Source organism: Grampus griseus (genome assembly GCF_964374135.1).
Source record: "Grampus griseus genome assembly, chromosome: 4".
Taxonomy (NCBI): Eukaryota; Metazoa; Chordata; class Mammalia; order Artiodactyla; family Delphinidae; genus Grampus; species Grampus griseus.
Genome location: NC_138997.1, coordinates 117,384,973 through 117,410,628, shown reverse-complemented (window position 1 = coordinate 117,410,628; position 25,656 = coordinate 117,384,973). Strand labels below are relative to the sequence as shown.

General features: G+C 38.4%; 1 protein-coding gene across 11 annotated transcripts in view; it reads right to left on the bottom strand.

The window, feature by feature from the left end:
• ANK2 (ankyrin 2) overlaps window positions 1–25,656 on the bottom strand; it is a 242,476-nt gene that overhangs the window by 21,072 nt on the left and 195,748 nt on the right. For 9 of the 11 annotated variants that reach the window (XM_082653622.1, XM_082653624.1, XM_082653623.1 and 6 more), the window contains 8 exons: window positions 23,397–23,608; window positions 22,888–23,092; window positions 20,662–20,758; window positions 17,697–17,925; window positions 16,734–16,859; window positions 14,453–14,575; window positions 12,433–12,465; window positions 10,495–10,516 (listed from right to left, as the gene is read on the bottom strand). In XM_082653622.1, coding sequence (XP_082509748.1) covers window positions 10,495–10,516; window positions 12,433–12,465; window positions 14,453–14,575; window positions 16,734–16,859; window positions 17,697–17,925; window positions 20,662–20,758; window positions 22,888–23,092; window positions 23,397–23,608 — 1,047 coding nt within the window. Of the gene's footprint in view, window positions 1–1,501; window positions 7,763–10,494; window positions 10,517–12,432; window positions 12,466–14,452; window positions 14,576–16,733; window positions 16,860–17,696; window positions 17,926–20,661; window positions 20,759–22,887; window positions 23,093–23,396; window positions 23,609–25,656 lie in introns of all 11 variants that reach the window. The other 2 variants (XM_082653618.1, XM_082653621.1) reach the window with 1 other exon arrangement.

Below are 25,656 nucleotides of genomic sequence, written 5' to 3'. Positions count from 1 at the left end.
GGCCAAAGGTTGTCCATGACAGGAGAGGAACCACAATACTGATCATCCAAAGAAAGGCAGTCAATTGTCCAAATATTCGATCATAGCACAAATTAACGATTACATTTTAAATCATATTAGATTGTGTGTTTGCCTGATTTCTGGAATGGAATGGGGAATAAATGTAATAAAAATCATGAAAACCATCTGCTTCCATATCTCTTTAATCAAGACTAGGCACTGGACATAATTATATAAGTTACCGATTTCTAGTAATCTTAGGACTTTCCTCTTAAAATTATCTGAGAGGATACTGCCCACCCGAAGAGAATCATCTAGCTCATCAAACACCAGAAAAATCATAAATGGGATGGAGAAATGGAGTAATTGGTTAGGACCTCCTATTATTGCCTGTGGCAGTATAAGATCATGTCTGGGTCATGTTGCAAAGAAATCACATCCGAGATTCACAAGAGACCGAGATCATGGGTTGATCAGACCATCCTGGCTTTTTTCAGTATGGCCAGAAACAACATTTATCTTGGTTCTGGTAACCTTGGAAGAAGGAAGAATAAAGTGTATGTATATGTATGTGTATGTTATATTGTCTTTTGGGCAAAGTTTCTGTCTGCTTACTACTAAGTAAGCTCATATAATACTCCCACAGACTATAATTTTCCCTGTGATTTTTAACCCCCATTAATTGATGGGCAGCATTTTAGGTCATGGTCATTTTTTTATAACCCAAATTTAAGAATAATAGTCTTTATTGTAGAGATATTGGAAGACCAGAGGCTACTTCTCAAAGCCATCTATGGTTTCCTTTTTTATAATTCAAAGAGCCATCATCCCTTCACAGTCAACTTAAATCATGCAAAGTTTGAGTTTTTGTTGTCTGCTGCATCTAATCAGAGTCCATTCTCCATTCATCTGCCGCATAAATGAAAAGCATGTTTTTACCTTATGATTGTTTGCTTAAAGTGTTTACCAATGGTATCTGAAATCCAACCTTTCTGAATCAAAAACAAATCCTCAACAATTAGAATTTCATGGTATGTGAAATCTTCTTGTGTAAATGGCTTCCTAATCATTGTAAAATCGTTAAGTACTTATTAAAGTACTCAAAGGTAATTAGAAAAAGCAATGAATCCTCATAATATGAAACAAAACCAAATATATCCGTACGCTTAATTTAAGGCTAAGCCTGGAACGTCAGAACAACAAAACTCAAAGCTTGCATGGCGTCACGTGCAGCAGCTAGAGAAAAGGCAAGATCCCCGTTGCCTGTCGATCATGTTTATGTTTTCCATAAGCATTCTCATTACTCAATCTTGAGATTGTTTCCACAGACAAGAGTATACAGAGAAAGCACAAAACACAAAGGGCTTACACAAACATAGTAACCACTACAGAAAGCTTAAAGAAAATGAGACACAAATCACCAAATAAAACAGACACACAAAAAAACTATATCAAATTTATGACATGCGTAGCACAGGGAATCCCAGTGGCTGGCAAATACCTTCAGCATGGTCATGGCCATTTTCATCAGGGATGCGTTCAATCAGAGTCTCAATGGACTCATCCCAAATGGGCCTTGTGTCAAAGATGTCCTCAGGAATTGAGTTCTCGGTCTCAACAGGTGGCAGATTTTCAATTACTGAAACTTCCAGGGCACTACTACTTTCGTCATCTGAAACTAACTCCTGCTCCCTTTCTGACTGTGTAAGTCTATCCACTAACTTGGAAGCCTCATCACTAATCTCCTCAAAGAATTCTATGGAGTTCCTGTAAAGGTCAAAGAAATGCTCCTTATTTTCTTTTGTGGGGCTTGTGGGCCCCCTGCAGGAAGATGTGGTGCTTTTGCTCTTTACTGGCAATCGGGATGCAAATATCTTTGGTTTTGTGGCCCCTTCCTCTGATTCTAACTCAAGCTCCTCTGCCCACTCTGTGCTTTCTGTTTCTGTCTCAATGTAACTTCTAGTTTTTACTGGACATTTGGTCTTTGCGTCCAAACTGGCATCAGATTCAGGTTTGCTTCTATTACTTGGCGCTCTGCTTGTCATGTCCTGTCCCTGAGGAGCCTCTGTTTTCTGTAGAGACAGGTCTAGATGCGAAGGCTGCTGCTCGACTCTTTGGACGGGCACTTTCGTGGGGATTTTAGACTTTGGTTTTGTTTCATCCTGTTTACTTTCCTCATCCAGGCTGGGTAGAAAATCTTCAGAAAGGGAGCTCTCATACTCCACAGATGGAGGTGCTGGGGTTGAAGTGGGTATAGTCCTTACAGGGATTTTGGACCTGCTTTCAGTAGAAGGCACATTCTCCATGGGTGCAGTAGGGATTTCAATGACTGATTTCTGTTCCTCTGGGGATGAATCGGGAGAATCATCACCCCGATCTGCATATACAGACCTAGTGACTGTGGAAAAATCTAACTGAACTTGTCCAACCGGTTTAGGGGTGTCGGGGCAAGCTGTCTGCTTCACACTGGACAGGGGAGGTGTGTCACCCATTCCCACGGAGGGGAGGTCCTCAGCTCCCGCAGAAGGTGCCTCTTTCACTGATGTTTCAATGGAGGCTGAAATCTCCATTTGGGAGTTAAGTGGAGCATCTGAAGCGTGTGTTTCTTCTACTTCCTCACTCAGGTCATCGGGGAGTAGCTCTGCTTCGTCATCCACTGTTTCTTTCGATTCTAAGAGTGCTAATGACTCAGCCGATGTCTCCAGCTGTAGGGGTTCAGCACCAGTACCCCCTTCTCTCATGTCTTCAGAGAGAGTCTCTTCCCTGGATTCCTGCCCAATTTGGAAAAAGTGGAAACTTTCGTCTGCATAGGACCTTTTGGTCATATCAATGGCACCACTTCGGGTCATCTCAAACAATTTTCCTTCCTGAAAGAGAAACGGATTTTGCTCACTGGTTGGGGTCCCCTCTTCAGTTGGGGTCCTAGCAGGAGTGGTGTCAGGGGTGGTACCCTGCGATTGTCTGTCTACCATCAAACCAAATATCTTCTGTTCTTCCTCTTTCACTCGAGCCTCAAAGGCTTCATCATCCTCACGGATTTCACTCCAGGAATCAGAATCTACATCAGTTTTTGTGATGATGACTTTGCTTCTCTGTTCACCAGCAACTGTTGATGCATTTGGTACGGTTGGCTCTAAAGATGAGGAGGCTCTATCCGACTGCATTTCCCACAAGGTACTTTCTTGTTTGGGTTCTACGTCCAGGTTCTCGTCCTCAAAATTAGATTCTTCACTTGAAACAGTTCTTCCAGAGGCGCTTGTCACTTCTGCGTCTTCAGTGGAGGATGTGATGGTAACAGAAGACACTTCAGAAGAGTGAAAACTTGTGTGTCTTGTATCTGTTTGGGTTTTGCTTTCTTCACTAGAGAAAAAAGGTTGAGAAGGAACATTTTCATAAGGGCTTATGATTTGAGGATCAGAGATTTCATCAGTCTCCGCTGGGTCAGACACTGGAACATCCAAGGACGATCTATCAGTTTGAGTAGTAATGGATGAGTCTAGAGTGGACCGGTCCTCTGGTAAGCTCTCAAAAGCTTGGTCAGGTTTTGTGACCTCCATTTTTGTAGCAGAAGATGTAGAGACTATGTCTTCGTCTAATTCTTTTGCTTCAGATGCTGGAAAACGATGCAAAGAGGACAAAGATGAAGAGCTTTCACTGGGGCAATCTACTTGTGGAGATTCGACTCCAGAAACATCAAGCTCTTCTTCTGTATCTTTTCCACCAGTGTCTTGGAGAGCTAATGATTCCTTATGGATAACTAGCTGCTCACTGACATCATCACCAGTGGAACTGCGGAGACCTGAAGAGACAGGAGTGGCTGAGCCGCTGGGACTCCCTGCTTCATACCCACGGTCATCACAAAGTTTTTGTTGATCAGCATCTCTGTTTAGATCATCATAAGACATCTCTGGGCCATCAGTAGAAACAGTATGACTGTCTTCAGATAAATGAGATTCACGATCTTTTTCTTCCTCTGATTTACCTGAATCTTCCTGAGTATCTTCATTCATCTTAAAAGTGTATTGTTTGGAAACAACAGGCTGGAATTGTACTTCTTCGGGACTGGAATTTGAGTCTATGCTGGATGGAAGTGGGGAAGGGGGTTGCACTTGAATAACTGGCTCTGATAAGAGGCCTGAGTCAGCACCTTTCTTCAGCTGTGTCAACTCAGGTTCACTTTCTGAGGAGGAAGAAGCCTTTCTGCTCTCTGATGTTACAACCACAGGGACATCGCTTTCATCCTCTACACTCTCCGTGTGTTTTGTTTCATCCATGTCTGCTGAACAGTCAACATCTGCGTCAGAGGATGAAGAAGATTCTTCTTGCTTGGGTTCTCTTTTGTAGTCCCTTTTCTGCTTTGCTTCTTGTTCAAGTTCATCAAACGTTTTGATTTTGGTTACCATTTTAAACATTTCCTCTTCAGGTGTGAACCTCTTTCTCTCCCCATTTTCTGAGTCATCCTCCTCTGCACATTCAGGAATCACAGCTGGTTTGGGGGTGCCTGCATCTGTGGTTTTGGGTGTGACCTCATAGCTAATTTCTTCGGAGCTGGGGGTGTCAGGGGAAAGGGGGCTCTTCCCTGAGCTCTCCATGAGTGACGTCTGCTCAAGGCTGTCATCCTCAGCACTGCCGTCTGGGTCTCGGAGCAGCCGGGACCGCATAGAGGCCACTTCCGTGAAGAGTTCTGTTTTGGCAACGGCTGAAGGAAGAGGAAAGTGACTCGGCAGAATTCCAGCCTTCATCTTTGGTTCAACAGGGCTGCTTTCAAGAGAATCATGGCAAGGGGATTCTTTCAGAGGACTCGGTTCCAGAGAATCAGGAGTTTTGTGTGAGGAGTTATCCTCCAGCACTGGGCTGGCTTCCAGGGAGTCTTTGTGGCTCACTGTGAAGGACTCATCAGCCCCAGGGCTGAGGACCTCACTATCACGGCTAGGGAGTGCGAGTTCTAAGCCTTGGGGACTTCTAATGACCCCCTGGGGCTTTGGCTCAGCCCTTGGGCCTGTCTCTACAGCAGCATCAGGCAGCGGCAAGGCCTTCGTCTCATCTGAGGGCTCAGTGGCTGTGGATCCCTGAGCTTCAGTATCCATTTGTGTCTCATGGGCTGAACTAACATATTTAAGTGGACCTTCATCACAGGACACTTCCTCAGTCAGTCCTTTGGATGTTTCTTTTGCTAATGATACGCCTTGGCTGCCAAGACCGTCACCTTCTTGTGGGGGGCATGTGTCTTTGGAAGGGTCTAGGGTGACCTCCTTCAGCAAACACTCAGCAGAGGGCTCTGTGCCCCCCGTGACTGCAGCACCTTGCCCTTCAGAACCATCAGTAACATCTTTGGTTGAGGGATGTCCTTTTTCGGAATGAATTTCTGGTGGTGTTTTTAACTTGGTAGTTTCCTTTGTTTCCTCAATTTGCTCCTCCCTTTTCTTTGGTGAGAAAGAAAGGCTTTCTGGGCTTGTCTCGGGGGTCTCTGCTAGGCCCTCATGCTTATAGCTTTCTTCTGAACTAATCTGAGGGGTTCCTTCCATCAGGCTGCCACACGGAGAACCTGCTACCCCTTCCTGCTTCAGGCTTTCCGCACTGCCATGTAAGGCACCACTCTGTAAAGACAGGGCTGGGAGGAACTCATCTTTCATGTAATCTAGCGGGAACGTTGTGTTGAAAGGACTAGTGAGCACTTGGTCTAAGTGCAGCTGCGCCTTCTCAGTCTCTTCACTCAGGCGGAACTGTTGGTATTTGTCATTGTCTTCCAGTTCCTGCTTAATGACGTCAGAAAAGTCAGTGGAGGTTTTCCTGTCTGGGCTGATCTGGAGATCCATGTCTCCCTGTTCATCAGCCAGCTTTTCTTTGGGGACTTCACTATCTTTATGGCTTTCTTCTTCAGGTGCTGGCTGAACAGGTTCGGGTGTTTTGTGGTTGAGCGCTTTCTCCTTTCCTTCAGCTACATCTTCTCTCTTAAACCCTGCGGAGGAAGCACGGACTGCTCTTCTGGATTCTGAAGGTCCCGTGACCAGGAATCTCTGGCCTCGTTTGATTGTCTGACTCTCTGTTTTATGCGTTTCTCTCGGGGTTACTATCTGCCCCTTTTCTTTTTCTACCCGAACTTTGCTTTTTTCTTGTGGCTGTTTTGGTTTTGCGGATTTGTGCTCAAAGAGTCCAGTCTTATGTTTAGATGGGTCCTGACCTGACTGGAAAGCTTTCATCAACTCCCGAACAGACATTGTCTCCTCGATTCTTTCTGTTTTTGAGGTGGGGGAGACAGCTGGTTGCTTGTCTGTTTTCCCAGAAGGTGACACAGGCAGGTGCTTCTCGGTTTTCCCAGAGGTTGAGACAGGTGAATGCTTTTCCATTCTTCCAGCTGGTGATACGAGCAAGCGTTTCTCTGTTCTGCCAGGTGACACGGGTGGATGTTTCTCTGTTCTCCCAGAGGGCGAGCTGGGTGGGCGTTTGTCTGTTTTACCTGAAGGCGAAACAGGTGGGTGTCTTTCTGTTTTTGTAGAAGAGGATACAGGGGAGTGTCTTTCAGTTTTTGCGGAGGGTGACAAGGGTGAGTGTTTCTCAGTTTTACTTGACGATGACACAGGTGAGTGCTTTTCAGTTTTTGCAGAGGGTGACAAGGGTGAGTGTTTCTCGGTTTTACTCACTGGTGATACTGGAGGGTGCCTCTCAGTTTTTGCAGAAGAGGAAAGAGAAGAGTGTCTTTCTGTTTTCAAGGAGGGTGACGCTGGCGCGTGTCTCTCGGACTTCAGAGAGGGGGATGCAGCTAGATGTGTCCTTTGTGTTATCTTTTTTGGCACATCTTCTTTGCCTTTGACTCTGACAGGCAACTTGCTTCGCCCTTTCTGTTCATCTTCCACTCGTTTCTGAAGGGCCTTCACCTTGTCCTTTATGGAACCAATGGGAGTTTCTTCTATCAAAGGTGACGTAGCTTTTACAGGGGGAAGAGGCGCGGGGGCTAAACCTGGGTCCTCATCTAATGACTCTTCTGAACTACCTTTTTTAAGTTCAGTTTTTTCTGCACTAGCTTGTGAACTATCCTCTTTTTGTTTCTGTTTTTCTTTTAGTTTCCTTCTCACTGGCTTCTTTATGCCCAGGCTTGGTTTGGGCTGTTTCTGTGTGCTCTGTGTCTCCTCTGAAGGTGCTTCTTTAGCTTTCCCTTCGCTTTCAGAGCTCCTGCAAGGCCCCAGAGCCTCGCGTTTCTCCCGTGCCAGATCTTGCACCGTCTGCGGCGGCGCTTTGTGAGGAGACACGTAGGAATTTAGATCCTCGGTAAGGTAGTTCACTAGCCCTGTTGAGTCTTTCTCTACTTTTGCTTTGGTCTCTTTCTCTATTCTAACTTCTGCACATGGGTATTCGGTGATTTCTAAAGATGCTTTTTGCTTAGCCTCCTCTATTTCCTCATCACTGACAATAACCCATTCCTCTTCCACTAATTCTCTCTCTGGCTGAGACCTTGGCACACTGTCTTCATCTCTCATGCAGGTTCCGCTTCTCAGGATTTTGTTCACCTTCTCTAAGTCCTCTTTAACTCTTTCAACAATTTCAAAAGGCTCCCCTGGCTCTTCCTCAGCAGCCTTCACCAGCTCCTTCACTTTGAGGGAACCTGCCCTATCGGATCCATCTGTGGTCAAGATGGCAGTCATTTTGATCAAATCTTGTTTCATCTCAGAAACTTCAGAGAGCAAGTCCGGACTTGCTAGGACAGGAACTTCATTAACCAGGTGACTTTTCAGGACAGATGTTTCTGTAGATTCTGTCTCATCATCTTTGATGTGAATGAAAAACATTGAAAGTAAAATGGAAATCAAAAAAGATATTGGCAAATGTAATCAGGACTGAAACGACACAGTGTCTTTTCCTGTTGTGGCGGGTGGAACAACAAAAATGGGCTGGGAATGGTGGATCCACAAGGTCTCAGGATACAAAAGCAAAGCAAGGCTAACGGAAAAAAAACTGAAAAGGAAAAATGAGCAGGAAATAACTTGCTTAATTTTCTCACTTGTAGCACATCCACACATACAACAAAACTGTAACAACTAATCAAGACACACACAAAATCACAAAACAAAGAACGAACGCAGTGAAATTACACAGAGATATCTCAAGATTGTTCAGATGTTACAGACCAATGTTGAAAAAAGATGAACATGGGAAAAAAAGGAAAAAAGCATTAGAAATTGCAGAAAGTTGATTTCCTCTAGGAGAAAGCCAGTAGTAGCAAACTCAGAATATCGTCTAATGATGTATAGACATTATTTAATCATACAAAAATCTGGAATTCAGTATATTTAGTTCTGCCAATATACAATGACTATGTAAAATATATCTGAATCAGCTGCAAACCGGCATTTCATCTAAGGGAAATTCACACCAACAACGAAACAAACAGTCTTGTGCTGAGAGGCATGGTCCTTTCCTTGGAGCAACCTCCTTGTTTAGACACGTAATGGACAGACCAAGGAGGGAAAGAAAGGAAAGGAAAGAAAAACAACAAAAACAACGATTGTGATTAAACTTATATGTGAGTCCAAAGTTAAAATGTGATGCATGGCAACCCAAATCAGAGACAGTCACACAGGACACACGCACAGTTTATGTAAGCCAAGTTATTTCCATGCAAAGCAAAGGTGGAATAAAACTGGTGGGAGAGGTGGCCTTGCTGAAATGTGCAGGCAGGAGAATGGTAAGAAATTAGAACAAATATGGAAAACGTTACTGTGGTGAAGCGTATTTACTTCCCTAAAAGTCCACATACAAGATGCTCGATGCAGTATGTTTGAGGCATAGGTAGTGGGGGCCTGCACCCATTAAAGGCAAGGGGGAAAACTCAAACTCTCTTAGAATTTATTCTTGAAAAGACCTTAGGAAAGAGTCCTTTCAACAGAGCCCTCCTTTGGAGATTATTTCATGCCTGGTTGAAGATTATTTTATGATTGTCTTTATACTAAAAGAAAGCCAAACATGAGTCTATATTTGAAACTTTTAAAGCAGTCACAATACCTGGGAGTCATTCAGGAGGATCTATGACATTACAGCAATATAGTAACTTTTTAAAAATGATTGAGCCCAGATGGATGAATTTTTAATTCCTACTAGCTTGTATCCAAGGAACAAAGGGCTATTTAAATAAACATCGTAGTCCCAGAGAAGAAAGTGGGATAATAAAATCTCTTTAAAAAGAGGAATTAATGAAGGCAATGATAATGTAAATTTTTTTATAAACATAAATGCCTTCTCTTGAGAGAATCAGTATATGTTGAGGAGCTATACTATGTGAAATGCATATACAAAGATATATTAAACTAATTTATATCAATACAGATTTGTTCAGATATAAAACAATGAAAACATCCAGAATTTCAAATATTCTAGTCCTGAATAATGATTTAACATGAGGGTAAGGAGACTCTCATTTGAAAGTATTTCAATAACTTAGCAGTAAATTACATTGTGCTAGGACTTCAAAAGAAGGGGGGAAAAAAAAAGCCTGATGATTATTGCATAGGGCCTGATGACCATATTAAACATGGTTCTAAGTTTTCTTCTTTTGGGAATAGCACCCAGAAATACAGTGAATCAAAATAAATCTTAAAATGAATAAACATTAAAAATTAGATTTTTTCTAGAGCATTTGGGGCATAAAAGCAAGAAGGAAACCTGAAAAACTCAACTTCTTCCACATAAGAAGCTAGAGTCACCAGAAACATTTCAACACACTAAAAATTTCATTGACTGTTACAAACCTGAAATGAACTCTAAGAGAGCTCTCTCAAAGTCTGTAAAAACCAGTTCTCTTTGTACTAGATTACGTTTAGGCTTTGAATCATTATTTAAAATTAGCACTATTATGACATACTACTGTGATTAATAATTTCATCCAGGAGGTTTTAATTTTTGCTTTTCTGGTTCTTAATTTTTTCAGAAAGTTTTCACAAAAGTCCATTAGACCTCAGCCCTAGAAAAGTCAGTTATACTTCACCACAGTAAGAGGTGTAAGGGGTAGGGGTCGGGGTGGGGTGAGGGGAGAGTTAGCTTTAGCTGAAAACTATTAAGACAGTATCACTTTTGCAGGTGTAGCCTACATAAATAATGAGATCTCTACTGATGTCAGTTGTTGCTTGATATAAAAAGTGATACTGTCATGTCAGAGCTTAAAAAAAATGAGATGATAATATTATGCTAACAAATGGACAAAAACGGTAGGGTGGGTTTCTAAACAAGCATAACAGCAATAGCAGGGTTAACAGGGATCTAAAAGAAAGTGAATGCTTAGATGAATAATCATTGCATTTTACTGCTAATTAGCTCACAAATTAGATATATTCATAATTTAACTGGCCAAGCTGCTTTTCTAAATAAATATTAATGATTAATAAGGATAGTATAAAAACATAATTATTATAGTGGTTAGTAATGGCAACTAGCTTGCATCTTGATTCATGCTTTTCTTTATTGTAGCCAGCTTTCAAACAAACTCAATTTTATTTGAAATCTTACTTTTTTCTGATGTCATATCGATCTGAAAGAAAACATACATAAATTGAATGGTTACAAATAGCATCTTGCCTCACAGCCCCTGATGTGTACAGTAAGCTCCTATTTTATAGACGTGGGAAATGCCATAAGCTAGAGGAAGTTCAGAGTAATTTGCTACTGTTCTTCCCTAGAGTCTCTGATTCTTATCCTAACTTTGAAAAAACAAATCTCCTTTCTAGACACTATGGGTGGAGAGTCCTTTCTAACATGTTACTCCTGGGAAGGTATGATGCAGGTGTGTTTGATGTTAGAAATACATACTACGGAAAAGGCCAGGAAAAAAGTGAAGTAGGTTTTAAACAGTAAGTGTCAATTTAGTTGAGAGAAAGGAAAGAACAAAGAGCATGCCAGGGTGTTACATTCTACAGAAGTAGTTTCATTATTAGTTATAAACCAGAATTCCAAATCCTGAAAAGAATACAAACTGGATCTGTCGCCCTGAATAGTTCCTGAAAATACTCATTAGAAAAATCATAAGCCTAATGGAAGAATTCATTTGAACATAGCAAAGTTGGTTTCATAATTGTGTTGCTCTTTCAACAAGGTATGCACGTATCATCTTGAACAGCTTGGGGATTGAGTCATCAACTACAGAAAGGAAATTGAATATGAGAGACAAAGAGTGACTGCACAGTTGAGGGAAAAAATGACTTCAGTCTTGTCATAAGTTTATTGTGTATCTGGTTATACGTGGCAGGACAATGAGTCTCTCATCCTGCCCCACTGCCTGGGTATCGGTAAAGAAGTGAATTCAGGGGCAGTCTATGAACTGATAAGGCCTTACATTTTAAGCTGGTGAGTACAAGGGTGTTTATTATGTTTTTCTTTATGGTTTTCTAGTTTAAATCCAACAGAATAACATTAAAAATAAAATTAGTATATTTGACAACATTTACGTGCAGCTAATAACAATTCCATTTGTCTATCTTAGAAACAGGAAGCTATATGTTAATCAGTTAAGTATATGGACTTTTCCAATGATTTCTTTCATTTCTATGATAATGTTTGGGCATTTTCAGACCTTTATAAGGGAAACAAACACACACTTGCTTTGACTATCGAAGCAGGTATAATTCAAATGGCTATTTATTCAAGGTAACCTCTCTAAGGCTCATTTTCTTCATCTGTCACATATCATCTATGATATGATAGCACACACCTCACAGGGTGACTGTGAGATCAGTGTTGGTGGGGTATGTGGAGCACTTAGTAAAGAATCTACCTTATAAGAAGTGCTCATTATATGCAGAGTTCTGCATTATAATATTAGTATAGTCAAATGGATGAACTATATGCTCCTTAAAGTTTTTTATTTCAGTGGTTCTCAAACTTTTTGTTATTAACCCCCCTTTACACTCCTAAAAAAATACTGAGGAGTCTGAAGAACTTCTGTTTATGTTTAACATATATAAATAAATATGTGTATTACAAATAAATATACAAGAACCCAAGTATACACAAGCGCACATTCCAGAGTGTCAGGGTGATGACGTCATCACATGTAATGGAGCCTCTGCAAGACTCCTATGTAGCTTGTGAGGATATGGGAGCTAAAAGGCAAAAAATGTTTCAGTACTATTAAGGAAAGAGTTTTGACCTCCAGGCGTCTCCAGACCAACCTTTGAGAACCACTGAGATAATGGTTTTGGTCTTCAGCTGTTGGTAGAGAAATCTATATTGCTGCATAAAGACAGGTAAGAATTTATAGGGAAATTTTACTGTCCTCTGAAATCAGTCCATAAGATGAGAAAACAGGCTCAGAGAGGTTAAGTAAGATCGTGACCCTTTAATTACTAAGGACAACGGCGTAACCCTTCTAAGACACAGGTAACCATGTGCTCTTATCAGTGGTTATAGCAGTAACACAGCCATTAACAAGTGACAATGCCACACAATTACCTCTTCCTCCTGTTCTTGATCTGACTCTGATTCCTTGCCGCCCCAAGATGCCATGCAAGATGGAAAAAAGAGAGCAGGAAGAGTGGAGAGTATTTAGAAGAAAAGACAAGACTAAATACCCTGACAACAGATATCAATAGGTAAGCATACGTCAGCGTACTTGTATTTTTTCTTACTAACAGTGTACAGAAAACAAGCACAAAAATTAAAGAAGATTGATTTAAATGCAAATGTCTGTAGATTCAAGAGACAAAAGAACCAAGATTATAAATAGACTAATCTACTAGACAAAAGAACTAAAATTATAAATATACTAATTTCAGATGCTCCGTTACCAGCAGCCTCAAAGTTTGACGTTTAATGGACTTGATGGCATATGTCTACAGAAATGGTGATGACAATATCTCAGCCATTAACAGATATTGGCTAAAAATGTTAAAAGCCACAAATAAACATATGGTGAAAATATTTTCAATACACAGGCAATATTTAGGAGTTCTATTATAATTAAGAGCTACTAAGTTCTAAAATATATCTGAACTATACACTGTTTGGCAATTTTTTCTTTTGTTTTGAGTTACTAAATGGAAAGTTGTCCTGGACCATCACAGCATTAATAACTGTGTCTGATACATCTTGACTTAAAAGTAAAAAGTAATAATAAACTAAATGCTTTCTTTTATAGCACATTGAAAGCTCATTGAAATCAGAGACAAAGCTCATTCATCTTTATATATCACTTAGGTGGATCGCCCCAGCAGTACATATTTCTTCGTGGTTCTTATTTGGTATTCTGCTTCGGTGACTCAAAAGTGATCAGCAGTACAAACCCCAAAGTACATTCTGTACCATTGGAGTGCAATTACAGTCCACTTACTGGATCAATATACCTATTGCTGTATTCTAATTCTTGGAATAATATGTAAATTTATGTAAACAGATACTGGTATTTCATTTAATTTTTATCATTTAATAAGAATTTACAATGTTAAACATGACACTACATGCTTATCTCTATGTGACTGATCTCTAATTTATAAGAATAATTAAGTAAGAAAAATATACTGTGGTAAATAAAAAGAAGTATAGGAAATGTTTTGTTTTGCAGAGTCAAGATTTAGGATTTTAAATATACTTCTACCTCTCCTCCAGGTCTCACCTGCCACTACTCATCCCACTTCCCAATCTCTAAAATTCACACTGATCACTTGCTATAACCTCCTATAAATTGCCATGTGGGAGCTTTCCATTAAAAGGAAAGGGATACTGGTTAAATTTTTTTTTAATAATAAATAAAGTTCTCCCCAACATTTAACTCATCCCCCTTGCCTTCTTTGATTTGATCAGAGTAATCAAAGAATTCTATAATGGGGAGAGGTTTGACTAGAAAGTAATACCTGTAGGTAGATTTGGGTCAAGAATTAATGAATTTTCCTTTCAACCATGTTTCAAATCTACTCCTATAACATGCGAGTATTTTATATACTAATCACGTTAGAATAGTTGAAAAATTAATTTGATGCTCCTAAAACAGTACAGGTTACAAGATGAACAAATAATTATTTTAGCAACAAGATAAAATATCCTCCTGTTGCTCTGAATCTCATAATACATAATCTACCTGTGAACTGGTAGTAAACCAAAGCTAATAGACTCATAAAGTTTTGGTAGGGTGAAATGTACTAGTATGGTGCCAGGAGGGCACATAAAAACAATAAGAAAGGCAAAGTGAACTATTTAATTTTTAAAAATTAGTCCAAAAAATTAAATCTTAAATTTGAATTTTCTCTCTTCCATATCCAATATGTATTTACAGAAAATTTTCCATCAGAGTGAATTTAATGTGAAATAAGGTAGAGCTACTTTTTCCCTTACTTAAATGGAAAATCATAAATTGGACAGGGTATCAAAAATGACTGTTATATATGGTTGCATTCAGTGTCTTTGCTTTTATTTATTTTAAAGAATTTGAAACTCAAATCCTATACTCCCTGAATTGCACTACAGCAGGTTACAATACCTTCGCATAAATTGGCAGGGTGATGTTTAAGTTGCAAATAGCTTGATGCACCAGGCCTCTTGTAGATTTTGGCTCTTTCATAAATGATAGTCGTCCGCAAGGTTCCTGAGTTGTATCACGTACCTTGAACAAGAAAGGCATACATGCTTCACCCATATGATACACACTATTTATTTTAATGAGATGATAATCAAAAGAATCAGGAAATAGCATTAGATAATGCTAAATAAGGATTTGGAGGTGTTCCTTTTCTCCTTTCCTATTGTCATTTAGAATGGTTAAAAAAGATCATTTAGCTTAAAAAAATGTGGTAAAATATACATAACATAAAATTTACCATTTTCGTTTATACACTTACCATTTTCAAGCATACAATTCAGTGTCATGAAGCACATTCACAAAGTTGTGCAATCATCACTACTATGCAGAATTTTCCATCATCCCAAACAGCAACTCTGTACCCATTAAGCAGTAATTCCCCATTCTACTCCTCCCCCAGCACCTAGTAACCTCTATTCAACCTTCTGTTGTTATAAATTTGCCCCTTCTAAGTGCCTCGTATAGGTAGAGTTATACATTCACGTTGCAACATATATCAGAATTTCGTTCTTTTTAAAAGTTTGTGTTAAATTATACATAAAACATCATTTCAACCATTTTTACATGCACAGTGTAGTAGCATTAAGTACATTCACACTGTTGTATAACTATTACCACCATGCATCTTCAGAACGTTTTCACCTTCACAAACTGAAACTGTTTCCATTAACTTCCCATTCCTTCCTTCCCCGATCCCCTGGTAACCACCAATCTATTTTCTGACTCTGCATTTGACTGCTCTAGGTACCTCATATAAGTGGGAACATACAATATTTGGCTTTTGTGTCTGGCTAATTTCCCTCATTTTAAGGCTGAATAATATTCCATTGTATGCATATACCACATTTTGTTTATCCATTCATCTGTGGATGGGTATTTGGGATGTTTCCACCTTTCGACTACTGGGAAGATGCTACTATGAACACTGCAAGTAACCAAGTCCCTGCTTTCAATCCTTCAGGAATTGCTGGATCATATGCTAATTCTATGTTTAACTTTTTGAGGAACTGCCATACTGTTTTCCACAGTGGCTGCACCATTTTACATTCCACCAGCAATCAATGTATCAGGATCCCAATTTCTCCACATCCTTACAAACATTTGTTATTTTCTGTTTATTTGTTTGTTTGTGATAATAGCCAACCTAATGGGTATAGAGTGGGATCTCACTGTGGTCTTAGTTTGAATTCACTTAAGTTGTTGAGCATATTTTCATGTGCTTATTGGCCCTTTGTGTATCTTGTTTGGAGAAATGTTTACTTAAGTCGTTTTCCTATTTTTGTATTGTGTTGGTTATAAAATGACTTTTGCACATCAATAATATCAAATATTAGCACAATTATACAGCTGTTTGTGTTAAATGGATCCACTGCCCCTCAGCAGTTAGTGCTTAATGTGTGATCTGTAAGAGCCTTTCTTTAATCGGGCAAAACAACTGAACCAGAAATGGCACAATGAAGGCCTGCAGTAGAGATCTTGAGAAAACTTAACAGACTTATTAAAATTTAAATAGAATTATTACTTCAATTTCACAAATCTCTCACTCATATCCATTTTTGTCCCTCTTTAGAACTGGGAATCTAGGACAAAACTTGTATATGTTACTGCCAAATTCCTAACGTGGATTAATATTCCTAAAGAGGGACGACAAATTTATGGTACACTGAAGTGTCTCCATAAATGTTTGTTGAATGAATTTATGAAAGTATATCCAGTCTATAGCTCTATCTGGGATAATCTCTTAATAGATTAAGCGAGATCCTGTGTCTTTTGAGAGCTTTTTATTACAAAAATTTGTCACTAAGAACTCTTTTGGTCTCTACAATTGTGAAATCACATGTTCTAAAAATTTAAGCACAAATTTTTAAAAGAACTAATAGTAAAAAAAAAAAAAGAGAGAGAGAGAGACTTCTCTTAAAATTTGGAAAAGAATGGCCAGTTTTTCTAATTAATGAATTGGCTATTTGTCCCTCATTCTTAGCCTTAAACATAGTCTATAACTAAAAATTAAGGTTGAAATTTTAAAAAATGGTTGGTTTTCTAGGACTTGAAAATTTTACAGAAATGGTTTAAAAAAATCACTGGAAATGACTGAAAAGCAAATATTTTCTTCTACTAAAGGAAGTCAAAGCTTTACTTGATCTTGAATTAAATGCATTACAAAGTTCCATGTATATATTACCTTGACAAAGAGAGGAAGTCTGTTTTCTTTGAAGGCAAAAAAACTGAATATATGATGTTGGCCACTCTTGGTTAATGGCACCAGGTTGCCAAAACAATCAACATAGATGGGTTTTCCTTCTAATACCTGGTGGACATAGAGAAAAACAACACAGAATATAATAGCTGCAATTATTACTTGTTATTTACATGAAGAAGTGGTGGTATTACCTGGAACATTAAAATTCTTAAAATGTGCATACAATAATCTTTAAACTCCTGACTGACATTTGGTCTTATCTGTGACAAAGCACGTACCAGCACTCCCTCTTCTTACTAGTAATGGGAATCTTCAAACGCATAGTGGCATTTAATGTTAATGGTCTCATTTCTAATCCTCTAACATGTTACCTTCGCAAACCAATATATCTTTAAATACTAAATTTAAATTTCTTTTTGACATCACAATGAGTCAGGTTACTTGAGTTCAATATCCAAAGGCCCACACTGATGGAAAATTCTGAAATAAGAAAAAGTAATGTAGAAAAGCCCTGGATATCATACTTTCACATTTATACAAAGCATATACTTCCTGGATTGTTTTCTTCACTATTAAAGAATAATAAGAAAAAAAAAGAAATCAAATAAATATTCACCTCAAAAAATAATAACAAGGAAAGATAAAAACATATAAATTGCTATATTTATTTACATACTTTGAATTTATCAATGACACATAATTTTTCCCACAATAATCTTTAAGAGTCCTTTTACCTCCTCACATACACTGAGACTATCCCAACTGAATAGGTCCAAACTGGCTAAAAATGGCTGATTTTAGACCCTGACCTTCCTTCTAACTGATCAAGATGTCGACTGGTCTTTTTTTTTGATGGCTCTATTTATGGTATACTATTTTAAATATAATTTATTAATAAAGGTATAAACAACATATTAACAAAAATTGGTTTTACAAATACAGTACCTCCACATCCCTGCTTCTGGCCACCTCAGCAAAGTTTTCTTGTTGTTCAAGCGTCTTATCCACTTTATCATCAGTCATGCAGAAACACCTCAACCTGGCTTCAATGGGGTCATGTGATTTGGCAAACACTACAAATTTGGCCATATATGGTACACAAATAATTTCTCTATACACTTGTGATGCAAAGGTAACGGACTCCTGGATTTGTCGACAATCTATCAGCCAGAACCTATAAAATAAAATAAGGTCAGTTACCTGAAATTTAACGTACAGTTAGCCCTCGGTATATATGGAGGACTGGTTCCTGGAACTCCACAGATACCAAGATCCGCAGATGCTCCAGTTCCTTATTTAAAATGGTGGAATACAGTCAACCCTCTGTATCAGTGGGCTCCATGACTATGAATAAGGAAGGCCAACTGCATGAAAACCAAGTCCGTTCCTTCAATATGATCAAAGTAATCATTAAATGCTTCTTGGAAAAAGAAGGGAGCAAGAAAGGGAGATAATGAGAGGAAGTAAAAAGGAAAGGAAAGAAAGATAGGGAAGGGAGGAAAGGTAGGAGGATAGATGGGAAGGAGGAAGCAGGTGAGGGGAAGAGAAAAGAGGTACCAGGTGTTTAAGGTCAACTATTAAATACTGTGTTTGTAATTTTTTCCCTTGGAAACTCTTCTGAGTATTCAATCTCCTGAAATATAGCTTCAGTGTTTAGAATCCTTTAGTGGTATAAGCCCAGTATTGGACATTATGACAAGTATCTCACTGGATGAGTTTCTATTGTCCATGATTGCCCCTCCTGTTCATTTCATTTCCTGAAACTCTTTTCAACAAAATCTACCTAGCTTTTCCCCTCATTCCATCATTCTTTTCCAAAGGACTCACAGTCACCAAAGTTGGATCAACCCAGCCACTTAAAAAAAATCTGATTTGCTTCAGAACTCCTAAGTATTGCTTAATACAATTAATAGAAGAAACTATTAGCTTTGTGACTAATTTATGATTTCTAGCCTCAGCTAAATCTGTGACATATTTTGGCAACTTCTTCCTCAGATACCGTTTTATTCAGTACATTAATGGTGCTAAACCTTTATGATACCCCTGGACCTTCCCCCTCAGCTCAGACCCTCAGAAAGGTAACTTCACTGAGAAAGCAGAGACGATCAGACGGCCATTCTCTCAATTTGCTGTTCATACACTTCAAAGATTTATTCCACATCCTCTTACTTTGAAACCTTTCTCCATCTATGATCACTCTCCTTCCCCCAACTCATTGCCCATAATCTTTAGGTATTCTGAGATTTCCTTATCTTCTTAGCCTTTCTTTCCTTCAGTTCCTGACCCATCTCTCTTCTTCTTCTTTTTAATTGTGATAAAATATATGTAATATAAAATTTACCATTTTAACCATTCTTAAGGGTGCGATTCATTGGCATTAAGTACGTTTACAATACTGTGCAATATGACCACTCTCCATTTCCAGAACTTTTTCATCATCCCAAACAGAAACACTGTACCCATTAAACAATCACTTCAAATTTTCCCCTTCACCTCAGCCCCTGGTAACCTCTATTAAACTTTCCGTCTCTATAAATGTGCCTGTTCTAGGTACCTCATTTACATGCAACACCTGTCCTTTTGGGTCTGGCCTATTTCATTTACTATAGTGTGTTGAAGGTTCAGCATAGTTCCTGGCTCTCGGCAGGCACTCAACATTACCTTCCTCTTTATACTGATTGAACTATACTTTATTCACTGCTTCTTCAATTGTCTGAAAAACTTAAATTATTAATACAATAACATAATAACTCATGATTTCTTGGTCTATCCTACAAGGCCTTCTGTAAATAATGTTGTTAACCAACATTCTGGCATTATTGCTGAATTACAGACTCCACTGTTGCCAGCTCCCAATGCCCTTCTGCATCTTTGCTCATGTTACCATCTTTTCCACTTTTATATATCTGCCTGTTAGGTTCCTACCTATCTCATGAGTCACCTCTTCTCAGACATCCTCTGTGACCACCATGATGCAAACACCCTCCTCTGAATTCTTTTAGTACCTCTTTTGTACCTTTCCATTCAGAACTTGTCATTTTCTGGCATTAGAACGTGGATGCCTGAGTGGCAGGGCACATTGACACATAGAACCGGAGACTCAAAGTTGAGCCCTCTGGGTGGCTCGAACTATAAACATGTGTCACCACACCCATCTATTGCTGTGCACTGTTATTTACGCATCTATCTTTTTTCCCCCCGAATAAGAATTTAAGCTTTAACCACTCTCAACTTCAGTTTTCTCATCTGTAAAATGGACATAATGCTTCTTGCCCTTCTTAAGTCACAAAGTTGTTGCAGTAATCAAATTAAATAAATGGGAAAATGCTTGGCAATCTATTAACAATCATGCAAATGAGAACTCATATTAATAAACTGAGTTAGTGTATACACATGCAATAAAACTAAATAGCTTAAGCTTTTTAAAGATGTGTGATACATAAGTGGGCAATATGTAAATGTGCTATGACGCGTAAGCATCACCGAAACCTCTAAACTGTTTAAGCAAACCATGATATGTTTTGTGTTTTGGTTATCATTCTGTTGGAAAAAGTAGTTCAGGCTTTTGTTGACAGCAGGAAATCTATCATTCCTAAGACTTTTGGGACTGGAAAAATCAGCAGTGGCTGCTAAAATCAGAGTCTGGGTCATACAGTAATAGCCAACAATCATTTATTTTCTTTAGATTTTAATCTGACTGGCTTTGTTATTACTGGCTTTGTTATACTACTTGTTATTGCATTATCACTATTACATTTACTGGCAGGTCTAGTTTATAATATGAAGGTAAATGCAGACCATATTTAAAACCATACCAAAAAAATGACTTTTAAAGAATGTAAGGAACAAAATAAAAGACATCGGGGGCACACAATTTCACAGTAGGTTTTTCTATGCAGTATAACCATACCTGGCAGACACATTGGTTGTAAAGGAAACACATTCATTGACAAATGTTAATGGCGTAGTTCCTGTAATATCTTCCCACTGAGCAGGGGTGGTTCCACCTGAAATAATATGATTGTTGAAAAAAATTAGGCAAAATTCCAGACCCTGCATTGTAAAATAAAGTCTTTGTGGTAGTGGCTATGTTCACTCACCCTTCGAGATGACACATTGGAAGCAAAATGACTAAAAACTGTATGCTAAAAAATGACGCATTGAAAACAAACAGCAAACACCACACTTCATGGAACTAAATTTAAGGGAGGTCATTTGAATAACTGCTTCAAATGACTAGGCGCTCTATTCTCTGCTGACATTTTAAAGCTTTTACTGTAATTGCAAGGCTCTGAAGGTAAGTTTGAATTATATACAATTGATGATTTTAAAAGATCCTTTGACCAAGCAAGGAGCTGAATGCTTTGTTAAAACAAAAATCCAAATATTCTTTTGTTCTTTAACTTCATATTTTATGCAATTATTTTCAAGAAAGAAAACTTCCTCTCAATTTGTAATTGAAGGCTGGCAAAAAAAGTGCTTGGAAAATATTAAGAGCTCAATAAATACTGCAAAGTGAATGAGCAAATGACTGAATGCCAAAGGATGACCTCTGTGCACAGACAAATCACTATGGAGGGTGATGCTGACTTTTATTTCTACTGAGAAATTAAGTTGGCATAGATAGGACAAAACTGTCTTCAAGCACTGCAGGAGAAATATACGTTTGAGATGAAAACCAATTTTGACTAAGGTTTCTTAAAGAAGGGAATGAGTTATCAAACAAAGGTCATGGAAACTTATTCTTGGAGGCCTCTAAAATATACACTGTAAGCAGAACCATAAAATATAACTGAGCAAAACACAAAAATCCAAACACCTAGGTTAACATATTTGTAAAAATTAATAGATAAATTAAAGAAATTGTTTACTACAAATCCATCCAAAGACAGAGGGCTGGAATAACTAGATCAGATGGTGCCTAGGCCCAGGTGGTATCTTCATTTTGTCATCTATAAGGGCAGGATGTACCATGGACATTTTTCAATCTGACTTGTTTTGCAACCACACTATTATGCTGCACATTGTAGGAAGGTTAATCATATACACATGGACCAAAAAGTATGGGAAAGATACCCAGGAATGCTATGTAATAACCAGAAATGAGTAATTGGAAAGAGGCCATAAGTGAAGCATATGATTTCCCACTACCCTCATTTTAGTCCATGTACTTTAAAATTATGTCATATTATTAAACTTATGCGGTAAAGTCTCAATGATTCGTTATCAAGAGTACAGAAAAAACATTAATGAGGAGGAAGAATGAAAGAGATAATAAAAAAAGGGTAAACATTTCTGCTAATATGAAGGAGAAATGAAAAAAAAATTCTAACAATACTTAAGCAAGCAGAGATGGTCACTATTCCTACTGACAACAGTACGAATATTTACTGAAAGCCAACACCATGTAGTTATTGTTAATTAGGGAAATCATCAGCCAAATTGTGTAGTTCTAACACAGGCTACTTGTGTGGATTTTTCACCTCTCACCATCTGTGGTGGTATTATTGGCAGAGACGACCAATATTCTGGGAATGTCTTTCTGGAGTTTGGTAGCTGACTGAAAGCTATTACAACTTCCAATTGAAAAACCAAAATTCAGTTAATCATTAAAAACCTTCATTTCGTTTTTCCAAAGTTAGTTCAGCACATCAATGATAAAGACATAACCAATTCCTGGACAGAAAAGTTTGAATTATTGGGTATAATTATTCAAGATATTATTTATTTTTCAACAGGTATAGGATGATGTCTTCAAAGAAGGCTTAAAGCTTGGGTTTTGAGGAATATGGGCTTGGGTTTGAATCTCAACTCTGCTACATGTTTACGGTATAATCTCAGGCAAGTTATAGAATTTCTCTCAATCTTGGTTTCCTTTTCAGCAAAATAGGATTAAAGTTTCCTCACAGGGCTACTGTGGAGATAAAAACAACAATGTATATGAAGTGTCTAAAAGTTTCGCATACAGGCTTTATTTAGTAAATATTAGCTCATTTCCTTTCCCCTAGTTAGAGTGCCTTTCCTGAATTAATGCATATAACCTTGCAGGCATCTTACGACCAAAGTAATTTATATTTACAACAATCTAAGTTTCTTCTTTCAGAACTTTCTACTACAGTAGTCACGTGTGACTCACCTGTGATGCTGCATAGTAATCTTAAGGTTGGTGCATCTCCCCCAAAACCATTCAACATGACATCACTTGAAGCTTTGGGGACAGGAATGGTCATGGTAATTGGCTTGTGAAATTTTCTTCTTCTAGGTTCCAAAGTGACTATAGGGCTGAAGGTAGCTTTGTTGCCTAGGATCTTCTTAACCAACTCACTGTGCATAGGTTGAGCCTTTTAAAAGAAAAAAAAAATTAAAATAAACAATATATCATTATATTCCATGTCAAATTTCTTAATGCATTGCTCTTTATTTCATAAATCAGTTTTCTGGCTTCAAATATGGCAACTGAACGTTTACTACTGTTACCAAACACTCATCTAAAACTTTACGAGACGTATGATCTCCTAGGGCAGCTTTTGCTCACCCAGGAATAATTTGATTCTTTAACCATTTTAATTCCCATTTGAAAAGTTGACTTTTAATCACTGGAATAAAATCCATGTTCGGTTAACTTGCATCTTGATGTGGGCATACCTGTAGGCCTACACGGATCCGCTTGGTTAGTGCCCCCTCTGGGAAGACGGCCTGCACCTGGGGTACCACTGTGCTGCTCAGCACGCCTCCCTCTGGGCCAATCAGGTTGCTGTCCTGTTTGATGCGAGACACCACTGCAAAGTACTGTGGGAAGTCACGGGTGATGATGCGGCAGATCCGTTTCTTTTCTAGGTCTTCCGGGCTATCCAGCACTGAGACAAGAAATGACCCTTCTTCATATAGCAAGGATTTCCTTCTGAAAGCATTCTAGCAGACTCACTGGCATAGTTAATAGTGAACAGGTGTTGTAACAAAACACTTCCTTTTTTAAATAATAGGAAAATTTAAAAAGTAAGGCTATCCTAACAACACCCAAAAAATGACTGCAATCTTTCAAGACCTGTCAGCATTTAGCTGGCACGTTTTCTCTCTTTGTGGAAACTAGGTCTTTCCAGGGCACTGTGAAAGAAAAGCATCTAGTTCCAGATGCGGTATTGCAGGGCTGCCTTTGTAAATGAGGGGGTTTGAGGGCAAACCTGGAATGAAAATGAACCTGTTCTATTCTCAGCTCAACATGACAGAGAGGAAATTTGTTATGGGCTCCTTTTCTTTGCAAATTTCAAAGTTAGCTCAAAAACCAGTTATTGTGGTTTTAAGAAGTAATATGGCCCTTTCAGTTCTCAGGGGAGCAGTGCATGAATAAAATCTGTCTTGGAAGGGTAAGATTCGTGTTTGTGTGTTCATTCCAGTGGCATGGTTGTCTCTGAGATAATCACTGTGGATATTAAAAAAAAAAATCAGTGACTACAAATTCAGGGATTCAATATTCCCCTGAAACCATTAACTTACCAAATAGATCATCTAACATCAGGAGAATGGGATAATGTGCTCTTTATAAATTGTATTAGCGTAGATATGTAGGGCAATACAATAAATCTGACTGGTTTAAAATGCTGAAAATTTGAACTAAGTGGATCACTGAATTTTAAGGGATTATGGGACTTTATTCATTTTTAGAAATCATTTACAATTCTTATAGAGGCATGAACAGCAATCATGTTTTTCTTAACTACTGAATATAACTAGATAGCAAAAGTCAGAAGTCCCAGGATCTGATCATTCATGATTGAAGATCGATGCACTGGCAAATACTAGCTTATACTTATAAAAGAACAGGTTATCACACATAATGAACATAAAAATATACAAATCCGATTTTCTGTTTTAAAATGAGCCTTTTACATATGTAAAAAGTTATAAGAGTGGGTCCCCATCCAAGGACAAGATGGCAGTGTTAATGACAGGTAAATACTTCAGATGGAAATATCCTAAACTAAATGCAAGCAAAAGAAATGGTTTCAAGGAGTAGAAGCAGCTAAATACTGCACAGAACAAGCCTTCTCAGTAAGAATCCTGATCTTTTCATCTTGCGTGGAAGATGCTGACCTACACATCTAGAAGGCATAATTTCCTCTTCCATCCACCTCTTGGATAGGGTTAGCCTGGCCTCTCTTCTTACTCAGCCTCAGTAGGGTGCAGAAAGAAATGTTAGAGCAGCTGCTGTCAGGCTACACTTCACTATTCGTGAGCCATACCTGAAGCTACAGCCGGTGGTCCTGGAAGACTAATAAAACTTGACAAACAGCCACACAGCTGTGTGTCTACCTCTGTGCAGACTTTGGTAGGCTCTTGGCACTCAGGCAAAGAACTTGCCCTATTTGTGTAGTTACATAAAGTGCAACATATCTGCCGTTATCAGGACTGAGAGACCTCATCTCTGTGCAACCTCGGGAGGCCTAAGAATGAGGCACCTCCCTCTAGTCAAACTAAGATATTTCAACCTGGGGCTAAATGGCCTAAGCTGGATTTGGGATTTACAGAGATTAAAGCCCTAATGAAAAATAAGTTCCTTAACTATATGTGTAGGTTTGTATATGAAATTCAACCCTAACGAACTCCCTGTTCAAACTATATATAAAGTGTGACTGAACTTAATTTTCCTATCTCCTTAATAGAAAGTTAAAATTTATATTATCTTATAATGCGGTAGTTATGGTTATATGTAGGTTTTCCTACAGAAAAGCTTAACACTTTTTATCAGTGTCTTAAATATCTAAACGTTCAAGTTAGGCATTTTTTAAAACCATGGATTTATTATCCAGTATCAGTCGTTTTGTTATGAAACGAAAATATCTATTCTATCTCACGTTTTAGAAAAGTTTACACTAAAGATAGAGATGGGCTGTATCTCTTTATTAAA